This window comes from Chiloscyllium plagiosum, unplaced genomic scaffold (genome assembly GCF_037043375.1).
Source record: "Chiloscyllium plagiosum isolate Xiang-an unplaced genomic scaffold, Cpla_swu_hap1 HiC_scaffold_5, whole genome shotgun sequence".
NCBI lineage: Eukaryota > Metazoa > Chordata > Chondrichthyes > Orectolobiformes > Hemiscylliidae > Chiloscyllium > Chiloscyllium plagiosum.
In genome coordinates, this window is record NW_028270143.1 from 51,738,443 (window position 1) to 51,751,510 (window position 13,068).

A 13,068-nucleotide genomic window follows, 5' to 3' on the forward strand; every position below is an offset into this window, starting at 1 on the left:
AATTGCAGTCTTTCTAATTTGAATTAACTAACTTTTGTGCATTGCCATTTTTGGTAACAACGCTGTCATATTGTGGGGGGGGAATGCAACTTCCAAAAAAGCAATCATTTCCATCTGAGAAGACAATGTTCATCTAGAAAAACGCGGACGTGGGATTAAACTACTTACTGCTCAGGTAGAAAGCACAGTTCAGCCCCTGTGAGGAAACACAGCGAATGACGAACGGCACCAACAGGACGGCCGCAATAAAGAACATATCTGGTGAAGAAAAACAATCTCAATAAAGACCGGATGGGTACAGTGTGTGGAACGTGACTACATCAACAGTAATTCGTTTTGCCTGTATCATGCGCAGATGCATTTTCGTTCAGGAGTGTCAAGGAGCAAATGTGGAATCCTGAAATAGCACTAACCTGAACAATTCCTCTCTCAAAGGTAACTTCTGGAAGAAACGATTGCTCAGCACAAAGCTCTGACTGACTGTGTTCAGACACTGTAGTGCTGCTGTTCAGGAAGGAAGGGGCAGCTTGAAGAAACCGCGGTTCCCTCAGGATCATCACCCTGAGATGAACTCGGAATGGACTGTGGGGGTGTATGGGCTGAACAACTTTCAACTCCCACTCACATTCATCCGCTGCACGGATTCAAATATGACACAGGGGAGTGAGAGAAGGAATAAAATTATCCCAGCCGCCAATAATAAGGGCAATTTCTTTTTTTAAAAAGTTTTATTTATTTCCTTCTGAATTTTAGTTCCCTATTTTGTTTTTAAAAGAAAAAGTGACCGAGAAACTACGGACACTGTTCCTGTTAGTCGAAGTTTCCTATCAACTCTGTCACTGAGGGACAGTTTCTAACCCTAATGAGTAAATAAAGCAAAATTCCACATCTGTCGCCCCTTCCTTAACATGTTCTGACAGTAAGTTGGGCTTTGTTCTACAGGCTGTTAACTTGTTTAAGAAGTTTTATCAAGAAGGCCGAAACAACATTTTGAAGAAGATTAAAACAGAAATTACTGGAGAAACACAGCAGGTCTGGCAGCATCTGTGCAGGGAAAACAGAGTTAACATTTCAGGTCCAGTGACCCTTCTTCAAAACTGAAACTCTAGCTGCATTCAGATGGTTCGGAAGAAGGGTCACTGGACCAAATATCGACAGAGCTTTCTCTCCACGGAGGTTGCCAGACCTGCTGTATTTCCCCAGCAATTTCTGTGGGAGTTTTTGTTTCAGATTTCCAACACCCCAGTTCCTTTTTTTTAAACTTAAAGATGATAGTAGATTATGTGACCAAGGCTTCCAGCCCATTTATTAATTCCACAATTTGCTTTGCCAGAAATAAATATAAAGGCACCAAGAGCAACTCTTACATTAGAGAGAAACAATGGGTGGTAGTTTAACGCCGGGTCACCACAGCTCAGGCAAGGGAAGAAGTTTAGAAGGAGAGTCCCTCATGGTAACCTCAGCCTGAGTGGAGATTGGAATTCATGTGGTTAGACATTAACTCTACATAGGATGCTAGCCATCCAACCAACTGAGCTAAGAAGTGAGGACTAAGGGAACAGGGACGAAAACCAGACTCAGCAAAAATGCAATCATTGAAATTAAGCATTTAGAAATGAATAACATTATTTAACTCACCCCATCATTTAGACGGAAGTGGGTATTGCAGATGCTGGAGATTAGAGACAACTTTATAGTGGTGCTGGAAAAGCACAGCTGGTCAGACAGCCTCCGAGGAGCAGGAAATAACGATTCTAATCTTGACTCTCCCCATCATTTGATCATTGATATTTAAGGTGTTGAAGCAACAGCAGCTAAGGAATGATAATTTTAATAGTCAGTTGTAAATACTGTATTGTATTATTAGAAAGTCATCAATGTTGGGTTTGGGGTTTTTGTACACTTACTTTTAGGTTCATTTTGAAATCTCACTCGAGATCATTTTATTGTTATGGACCAGGCCAGACGCCACCGCCCAACCCACCCAAAAAAAAATTTCAAGAAGGTAGTCCAGACCCATATCCCAGGAGGGATGCAGCTGGTCAAACCACTTAGTTTCAAACAAAACAGAGTTTACTTGCAAGATTACACAATGAAACACGAACAAAAGAGAACAGAATATCGAACCTATCTGAAAAACCAACAGATCATTCCAACTTAAAGATGCTGTTCCAAATAGCTGCAACATTCCCCATAAACACCCCTTGGGACCACGTTTGCCAACCTCCAGTCTTCCGGCACCTCACCTGTGACTATCGATGATACAAATATCTCAGTAAGAGGCCCAGCAATCACTTCCCTAGCTTCCCACAGAATTCTCGGGCACACCTGATCAGGTCCTGGGGATTTATCCACCTTTAATTATTTCAAGGCATCCAGCACTTCCTCCTCTGTAATCTGGACATTTTGCAAGATGTCACCATCTATTTCCCTACAGTCTATATCTTCCATATCCTTTTCCACAGTAAATACTGATGCAAAATATTCATTTAGTATCTCCCCTATTTTCTGTGGCTCCACACAAAGGCTGCCTTGCGGATCTTTGAGGGGCCCTATTCTTTCCCTAGTTACCCTTTTGTCCTTAATATATTTGAAAAAAATCCTTTGGATTCTCCTTAATTGTATTTGACAATGCTATCTCATGTCCCCGTTTTGTGCTCCTGATTTCCCTCTTAAGTATACTCCTACTTTCTTTATACTCTTCTAAGGATTCACTCGTTCTATCCTGTCTATACCTGACATATGCTTCCTTCTTTTTCTTAACCAAACCCTCAATTTCTTTAGTCATCCAGCATTCCCTATACCTACCAGTCTTCCCTTTCACCCTGACAGGAATAAACTTTCTCTGGATTCTTGTTATCTCATTTCTAAAGGCTTCTCATTTTTCAGCATGATTTAGATGCGAGCATAAGCGATGCAGTTAGTAAGTTTTCAGATGACACCAAATTGGAGGTGTAGTGGACAGCGAAGAGGGTTACCTCAGATTACAACAGGATCTGGACCAGATGGGCCAATGGGCTGAGAAGTGGCAGATAGAGTTTAATTCAAATAAATGCACAGTGCTGCATTTTGGGAAAGCAAATCTCAGCAGAACTTATACACTTAATGGTAAGGTCCTAGGGAGTGTTGCTGAACAGAGAGACCTTGGAGTGCAAGTTCATAGCTCCTTGAAAATGGAGTCGCAGGTAGATAGGATAGTGAAGAAGGCGTTTGGTATGCTTTCCCTTATTGGTCAGAGTATTGAGTACAGGAGTTGGGAGGTCATGTTACGGCTGTACAGGACATTGGTTAGGCTACTGTTGGAATATTGTGTGCAATTCTGGTCTCCTTCCTTTCGGAAAGATGTTGTGAAACTTGAAAGGGTTCAGAAAAGATTTACAAGGATGTTGCCAGGGTTGAAGGATCTGAGCTACAGGGAGAGGCTGAACAGGCTGGGGCTGTTTTCCCTGGAGCGTCAGAGGCTGAGGGGCCTTATAGAGGTTTACAAAATTATGATGGGCATAGATAGGATAAATAGACAAAGTCTTTTCCCTGGGGTCGGGGAGTCCAGAACTAGAGGGCATAGGTTTAGGGTGAGAGGGCAAAGATATAAAAGAGACCTAAGGGGCAACCTTTTCATGCAGAGGGTGGTATGTGTATGGAATGAGCTGCCAGAGGATGTGGTGGAAACTGGTACAATTGCAGCATTTAAGAGGCATTTGGATGGGTACATGAATAGGAAGGGTTTGGAGGGATATGGGCCAGGTGCTGGCAGGTGGGACTAGATTGGGTTGGGATATCTGGTCAGCATGGACGGGTTGGACCGAGGGTCTGTTTCCATGGCTGTACATCTCTATGACTCTATGACTCTATGGCACAAAAGATAAAATCAAACACAGGGTCTTACAGGATAGGTGTCACAGAGAGAGGATCAGCAGCGATCTGCTTCTTTGGGTCCAGCAGCTTCAAAACTGCCTGACTGCTTTCAGTGAATAACCAGACCAAACCAAACCAGAGAAAAGCTGAAGTGGGAGAATTGGCAAATCTCCTTTCAATGTACAAGTGTTTTTAAATTTAAAAGCCTTTTTTTCCATTGTGCTAATACCTACAGTCTATATCTGAAAGATTCCAAAAGGATGTAACAACTGAGTTCTCCATCTTCTTTAACACCACAGAGTTTCAATTAATTCAATTAAGCTGCTTGAAATGACTGTGGTCCAAGGTAGGTTTCTAAAGTTTCTGATATCTATTCCAAAAGAGTGTCTCCTTCTCAGAATCTAACTCCAGCTAAGCAAGGGTTGGAGGATTTGAGCTATAGGGAGAGGCTGAGTAGGCTGGGGCTGTTTTCTCTGGAGCGTTGGAGGCTGAGGGGTGACCTCATAGAGGTTTATAAAATCATAAGGGGTATGGATAAGATAAACAGACAAGGTCTTTTCCCTGGGATGGGGTAATCCAGAACTAGAGGGCACAGTTTCAAGATATAAAAGGAACCTAAGGGGCAACTTTTTCACACAGAAGGTGGCGCATGTATGGAATGAACTGCCAGAGGAAGTGGTGGAAGCTGGTACAATTACAGCATTTAAAAGGCACCTGGGTGGGTATATAAATAGGAAGGGATATGGGCCAAGTGCTGGTAATTGGGACTAGATTAGGTTGGGATAATTGTTTGGCATGGACGAGTTGGACCAAAGGGTCTGTTTCTGTGCTGTATATCACTATGACTCTATGACTCTAAGACCAGAAACCTTTAGCATAATCTAAGAGTTTGCAAACATATGCTGAACAGGGAGTTTTCCATTGAATTTGCAATATTTTAGTCTTATAAAGTCCATGATATAGAGTCATAGAGTCATACAGATGTACAGCCATGGAAGCAGACCCTTCGGTCCAACCCGTCCATGCTGACCAGAGATCCCAACCCAATCTAGTCCCACCTGCCAGCACCCGGCCCACATCCCTCCAAACACTTCCTATTTATCTACCCATCCAGATGCCTTTTAAATGTTGCAATTGTACCAGCCTCCACCACTTCCTCTGACAACACATTCCATACACATACCACCCTCTGCATGAAAAAGTTGCCCCTTAGGTCTCTTTTATATCTTTCCCTCTCACCTTAAACCTATGCCCTCTAGTTCTGGACTCCCCCAGCCCAGGGAAAAATACTTTGTCTATTTATCCTATCCATGCCCTTCATGATTTTACAAACCTCTATAAGGTCACCCCTCAGCCTCCGACGCTCCAGGGAAAACAGCCCCAGGCTATCCAACCTCTCTCTGTATCTCAAATCCTCCAACCTTGGCAACATCCTTGTAAATCTTTTCCGAACTCTTTCAAATTTCACAACATCTTTCCGATAGGAAGGAGACCAGAAATGCACGCAATATTCCAAAAGTGGCTTAAGTGATATTCCTCAATGGAACAACCGTCTGTCTTTTAAAATCTACCAAAGTATGCCCATTCCTCAATGGCATTTAATACACCATCATTCTTCTCAATTTATATCCATTAGCTTAATAGAAGCACTAAACATACCTTGTTTTTCACCTGAAGGCCTTTAATCTGATAAAATATTTTGCATCTGTGCATACTCTTGTTAGGAAGCTACAGTGCCAAAGGCACACCTTGCTTTTTTCCATTTCAGTTGGGTATATCTCATGTTTATGCATCTACCTCACGTTTCTATAAATAAGGTAGAAATTCAGAGAACATCAATGGGAAATCATTTGCTGAGAATTGACATTTGATTTTAACTATTGATCACAAAATTAACTCAAGTTACAATCCTCTATCTGAAAAAGAATCACTTTCCAATCTTTACCACATTTTTAAAATCATCAATTCACATACATGTCAGCTGTCCTCAATGAAACATATACCTGTTAACATACATGGTGAAGACGAGCCTGCTTTCATAGTTCAGAATTGTTACAGCAGAAAAGAAGGCCAATCAGCTCATCATGTCTGTGACACCTTTCCAGAGCTGTAATTTACATGGAGACATTCCCCTCCCAGTACAGCTGCACATTCTTTCTTCTGAGGTAAAAATTTAATTCCCATGTGAATGCCTCAATTAACTCTGCCTCCACCACACTACATTCATGACTGTAAACATTCAATACATGATAAACCCTTTCTTCTTGTCATCATTGCTTCTTTTGTTAATTAAATCTATGTCCCCTTGTTCTCAACCTTTCTACAAATGGGAATAGTTTTTTCCCTGTACAATATGTCCTGATCCCTCAGAATTTTGAACATCACTGTCAAATCTCCTCCCAACCTATCTTCACCAAGAAAAGTGGTTCCAACTTCTGCAGTTTTCTACATAGTTGAAGCTTATCATTTCCAAAACCATTCTTGTGAATCTTTTTACCGAAGCTGTAATGCCTTACCATCTTCCTTAATGTGTGGCAAGCAAAACTGGATACTCTACTCCAACAAAAGCCAAATCAATGCTCTATTTAATTTTATCTATACATTTTATTGACCATGCTGTCAAACTGTCCTGCCACCTATAGTGAATCATGCTTATGTACTTCTGAATCCCTGGCTGTCCAGCATGTTTTAGATTTGTACCCTTTATTTTACATTGTACATTTCATTCATACATTTTATATTTCATTCTTCATGTTAAAGTGAATTACACTGCACTTCTCTGAATTTTTCTCTGTTATTTCTATCCCATTCTATTGATTTGTCTATGCCTTTTCAGATTTGACAATATCATCTTCACAGTTCACAATGATTCAAGTTACATTTCATCTCCAAACTTGGAAATGATATTCTGCACATCAAGGTCTGGGTCATTAATTTATATCAAGAAGAGCTGGTCTCAACACCAATACCTGTGGTATTCCAATACAAATCTTCCTATGGTCTGAAAAGGTTATCCATGGCTCACTGTTTTCTGTTATTTGGTCAACTTTCTATCCATATTGCTAATAACATGTTTGTTCCAAGAGCTATCACTCAGTCCACAAATCTGCTGAACGGCACTTTATCAATGGGGGTGGCACAGTGGCTCAGTGGTTAGCACTGCTGCCACACAGCACAAAGGACCCGGGTTCAATTCCAGCCTCGGGTGACTGTGTGGAGTTTGTACGTTCTCCCTGTGGCTGTCTGGGTTTCCTCTGGGTGCTCTGGTTTCCTCCCACAGTCAAAAGATGTGCAGGTCAGGTGAATTGACCATGCCAAATTGCCCATAGTGTTAGGTGCGTTAGTAAGAGGGAAATGGGTCTGGGTGGGTTATTCTTCAGAGAGTCGGTGTGGACTTGTTAGGCTGAAGGGCCTGTTTCTGCACTGTAGGGAATTTAATCTAATCTTATCAAATGCCTTATGGAAGTCCACTTACACCACATCAATGGCATTATCTCATCAGAAACACTTCATCAAGTTACTGATTTGTTCTGAACAAATTTGTGCTGGCTTTCCTTAACTAATCTGTTTTTTATCCATGATGTGGAGGTGCCAGTGTTGCACTGGGGTGGACAAAGTTAAAAATCACACAACACTAGGTTATAGTCCAACAGGTTTATTTGGAAGTACGAGCTTTCGGAGCGCTGCTCCTTCGTAAGGTAGCTAGTGGGGCAGGATCATAGGACACAGAATGAATAGTAAAAGATCAAAGTATCATACAACTGATGCAATGTATTGAACAAACCTGGATTGCCGTTAAGTCTTTAATTAGTTAGAATAAGATTGCAGGTTTCGATTCATTAGTAAGTAAATTTTAAAACTAAACCTGCGATCCCATTCTAAGTGATTAAAAACTTAAAAGCAAACTAGATTTGCTCAATACATTACATCAGTTGTATGACATTTTGATCTCTTACTATAAACGTGTTCTATGATCCTGCCCCGCTAACTACCTGACGAAGGAGTAACACTCCAAAAGCTTGGTACTTCCAAATAAACCTGTTGGAGTATAACCTGGTGTCGTGTGCTTTTATCCAAACATTTACAATAAATTTACAGATATCCAGTTGTTCCACATAGGTGCCAAGAACACAGATTAAACCAGAAAGAGATTCTGCTGAGGGAGTATGGGCTGTTTGGTGCTAAGTTAAAAAGCAGATCCTCAAATCTCTGGCTAATTACCTTAGCCACGAGTAAAATGGTCTGGGGTAAATAAGATTTAAGAGCTGAATATGTGACACAAACATTAGTGTTGGAGAAATGAGTTTGATTAATGGGCACTGGCACCAGCACTTAGGAAAGCAGAATGTATTTCATTGGAATGGTCTTTACCTGAACCGTGCTGGGAACAGTGTTCTTTCAAGTGATATAACTAGGGTGAGAAGTGAGCTTTTATCTTAATAGTGGAGGAGAAGAGTCAAATAAAAGAAGATCTAATAAGTGAAAGTGAGAGGACAAGGCAAGAAATCAAGGTAGCAATAAGAGTAACGATTATCAGAATGGGGGGGCAAGTGACAGAGTATACAAACATAACAATATGCCAGGAGATAAGGCCAGAGATTGCAAAAATAGTAAAAGTAATGGTTCTGTTTTGCAATATGTGTAGTATTTCTTATAAAATAGATGAGTTATCAGCCCAATTGTCCAACATTCACAATGATATATCATAGTGAGAGTCGAACATAGTTCTAAAGACCATGATGTAGACTCAATTTAGGTAGAGATACAAATAGCAAAGATAAGAAACGTATGTTATTTATAGTTCCCTGCACAGTAATTTTGGATGAGGTGATTTGTCAGGGGAGTGGTGAGAAAGGTACAGAAATAATCGTGGGTGGTTTTAATCTATATGTAGATTAGATGTCTCAGATTGGCAAAGATAGCCTGGAAGATGGGTTCATAGAATATTTTCAGAAACAGCACATTCAAGACCCACCTAGACAGCAGGCTATTCTAGACCTGATAATTTGTTGCAAAACAGGGTTAATTGATGACTTCATAGTGAAGGATCATCTAGGTAGCAACAATCAAATTTGAACTTCTCATATTGTCTTAGAAAGAGAAGGCTAGGTCTGAGACTAACTCTTTAATTGTAAGTAATAGCAATTGTATGGCTATGAAAACAGAGATGGAGTAATAGAGTCATACAGTTACAGAAACAGAACCTTCGTCTAATTCATCCATGCCAACCAGATATCTTTTACAGGGTTTGGAGGGATATGGGCCAGGTGCTGGCAGGTGGGACTAGTTTGGGTTGGGATATCTGGTCGGCATGGACAGGTTGGACTGAAGGGTTCTGTTTCCATGCTGTACATCTCTATGACTCTATGACTCTATATCCTAAACTGACCTAGTCCCAGATGGCTAAAGTGAAGTAGGAAATAAGATCAAGAGGCAGGTCAATAGAGATGTAGTGGGAAATGTTTAAGGAGATATTTCAAAACATTTTCAGCAAAAATATATTTCAATAAGAATGGAAGACTCTTAGAAAAGGAAACATCAAATGTGGCTAAATATGGAAATTGAACATTGTATTAAATTGAAAGAAAATTTTGAATAACAGGCAAGAAGAGAGGACAGAATATAAAAACCAGCAAAGAATAATTAACAAAACAAATGAATAAATTAAAGCATGAGAGAAAGTTAGCTAGAAATATAAAATTGGTATTAATAATTTCTAAGCACTTAGAAAGTAAAAGAGTAACTAAAATAAATATTTGTCTTTTAAAGTGAGAATCTTGAGATTAGTAGTAATAAAGAACAAAATATAGGATAAATTGAAAGGTATATTGATCATAAGACCATAAGATGTAGGTACAGAACTCAGCCATTCAGCCCATCGAGTTTGCTCTGACATTCAATGAATTTGACTGATCTGAGAATCCTCAACTCCACTTTTCTGTCTTTTCCTCATAACCCGTTTCCCTTGCTGGTTAAAAATCTACCTATCTCAGCCTTGAATATGCTTAATGACGCAGCCCCAATGGCTGTGGGTTAAAAAAAATCCATAGATTCACTCTTCAATTCAGATTCAATCCTCTCATCTCTGTGTTAAATATGCGATTCCTTATTCTGAGACAACGCCCTCTGGTCCTAGAACTGCCACATTGGTAAAAAACATTTTTGCTTCTATCCTATCAAGTCCCCTATATTTTGTGTCTTCCTTCACTATGGAAGTTACAAATAACAACTCAGAAATAATTGCAAATCTAAAGGGACTGAAGAACTTAAGACAACTAAAGTCACCAAGGAAAATGTACTGACAAACCTATTAGAACAAGTCTCAAGATCATGATATATTTCAACTGGAGTCTTAAAAGAAGTGGCTGCTTAATAGTAGATGTATTGGTTTTAATTTTAGGAATCTCCATAGATTCTGGAAAGATTCCATTCAAAAATGATGAATGTAACTCCTCTACTCAAGAAAGGAGGGAGACGGAAAGTAAGAAACTACGAGCCAGTTGACATCTCATAGGGAAAGTGCTGAAATCGATCACTAAGGATGTTATATCAGGACACTTAGAAACTCTCAAAATAATCAGGTAAAGTTGACATAGCTTTGTGATTTCATTTTCAGGTTGAAAACAATTAGGCACACGAATGCCACAGGAATTTCTGCTGGACCTCAACTATTTACAGTTGAAAAGTATGGTGAAGGAAAAGCATAGCACAGCACCACATTTTTTGACTCTGATCTCCAGCATCTGCAATCATCCCTTTTTCAACTATTTGCAATCGATGTAAATGACTTGTATGAAGCGATCAAATATTGGGTAGCTAAATTTGCTCATGATACAAAGATAGGAAAGTAAGTTATGAAGAGAATATAATGATGAAAAGGACATTATATGAGCAAAAATATTGGCACATGCAGTAATGCATCCAAAAGTATGAACTTGTCCTCTTTGAATAGGAAAGCAGCATATTATTTATATGAAGAGATATTACAGAATTCTTCAGTACAGAGAAATCGGAGTACTCTAATCAAAATATTAGCACACAGATACAGCAAATCAAGAGGAAGTCAAATGGAATTTGTTTTTTATTCGTTCAGGGATGACTGGGTCAGCATTTATGGTCCACCCGTAATTCCACTTGATATGTTGATGTTGTGCTGTCTTCTTGAATAATTGTAGTTCTGGACATTGGAAATACCCATAGTGCTATTAGGGAGTGCCAGGGTTTTAACTCAGTGACTGACAAAACACTGACAAAGAGCTATGTGAAGATTTGTGTGCTTTGAGGGGGAGTTTGTAGACTGTAATACCCCCATGCATTTTCTATTCTTGTCCTTCTAGATGATAGAGATCACCTTTTTTTGTTTATTGCAAAGAGAATGTGAGATAACAGAGAGGTGGTCTTTCTACTGTTGTGTAGGGTACTACGGAGATCATATTCAGAGTACTCTTACAATTTTAGTCTCCTTATTTAAGATAGGAGATCATTGCACTGTTAGTAGAGAAAATTCACTCAGCTGATTCTTGATATGAAGGAAAATTGAAGAAAGGTTGGACATTTTGAAGTTCAGAAGAATTAGAGGTGATTTTATTGAAATCTTAGATTCTGAAGGGACTTAGATTAGATTACATACAGTGTGGAAACAGGCCCTTCGGCCCAACAAATCCACAAAAACAAACCCACTCAGTCCCATTCCCCTATGTTTACTCTTGACTAATGCACCTAGTACTACGGGCAATTTAGCACATCTTTGGACTGTGGGAGGAAACTGGAGCACCCAGATGAAACCCACACAGACAGTTGCCCGAGGTGGGAACTGAACCCAGGTCCCTGGCACTGTGAGGCAGCAGTGCTATCCACTGAGCCAATGTGACTTGACATAATGAATCTTGAAAAGATATTTCCCTTTATGGGACAAAGTTAGGAAACACCCCTTAAAATAAGGGGTGACCCATTTATAAGTTTGACGAGGATTTTTTTTCTCTCAAGTCATTAGTCTGTGAAATTCTCTTCCCCACAGAAGTGTGGAGCCAGGGTCATCCATTACCTTTCAGAAAAAGGTTTTTGATTAACGAGGGAGACAAAGGGTAGACAGGAAAATGGGATTGAAGTTAAAAACTGGATGAGACACGAAGTAAAAACAAAATACTGTGATGCTAGAGGTCTGAAATTTAAAAAAAATAAAAAATGGTGGAGAACTTCAGTAGGTCTGGCAGCATCTATGTAGATAGAGTTAACATCTTTAGCCCAAAGTAACTTAAGAGCAGTACTGTAGCTAGTGGCTAGCACTACTGCTTCACAGCACCAGGGACCCAGGTTCAATTCTAGCCTCGGGCAACTGTCTGTGTGGAATTTGCACATTCTTCCTGTGTCTCCAAAGATGTGCAGGTTAGGTGAATTGTCTGTGGTGTTCAAGGATAAAGTTAAAAATCACACAACACCAGGTTATAGTCCAACAGGTTTAATTGGAAGCACACTAGCTTTTGGAGCGTCACTCCTTCATCAGGTGAACCTGTTAGACTATAACCTGGTGTTGTGTGATTTTTAACTTTGTACACCCCAGTCCAACACCGGCATCTCCAAATTGTGTTCAGGGATGTTAGATGCATTAGTCAGAGATAAATATAGAGTAATAGGGGAATGGGTCTGTGTGGGATACTCTTTGGAGATTGGTGTGGGCTTGCAGGGCTAAAGGGCTTGTTTTCACAATGTAGGGTTTCTATTCAATTTAAAAAACTGATCTCCAGTGGGACAAAATCCTGGAATTCCTTTTCCAACAGCATTGTGGGTGTACCCAGTGGTTCAAAGAAGGCAGCTCATCACCACCTCAATCAGGATAAGCAAAAAATGTTGACTGAAGCCACATCACGTGATTATTAAATGAAATCCACAAAAATACACAATTGGTGCCTTACATCGGACAGATCAGGAGACTGTCATACTTGCTGCACTTACAGCCCGAATGTAACAATAAACTATTCACCAAGTCAAGCAGCGAACAATGAAAACAGACCACACAGGCACTATTTTGATAGCAATGATCTGATTGGCTGTACTATCTAGCAGAGTACCAAACCCAATCTTATTGTGCTTCATACCGCCCCTGTTGGACTGGCTCTGGGACTGCACCCACCAACCCCAAAACGAGTGTGTACGCGCTGACGCCAGGGCGAGGCCGATCATCTATGCTCGTTGCGTCATAAATCACATGTTTTT

At 40.1% G+C, this 13,068-nt stretch overlaps 1 protein-coding gene across 1 annotated transcript in view; it reads right to left on the reverse strand.

Moving 5' to 3' along the window:
* LOC122549850 (uncharacterized) overlaps window positions 1–256 on the reverse strand; it is a 46,942-nt gene extending 46,686 nt beyond the window's left edge. The window contains exon 1 of the mRNA XM_043689968.2: window positions 169–256. Coding sequence (XP_043545903.2) covers window positions 169–256 — 88 coding nt within the window. The remainder of the gene's footprint in view (window positions 1–168) is intronic.
* Between the last annotated feature and the right edge of the window lie 12,812 nt (window positions 257–13,068).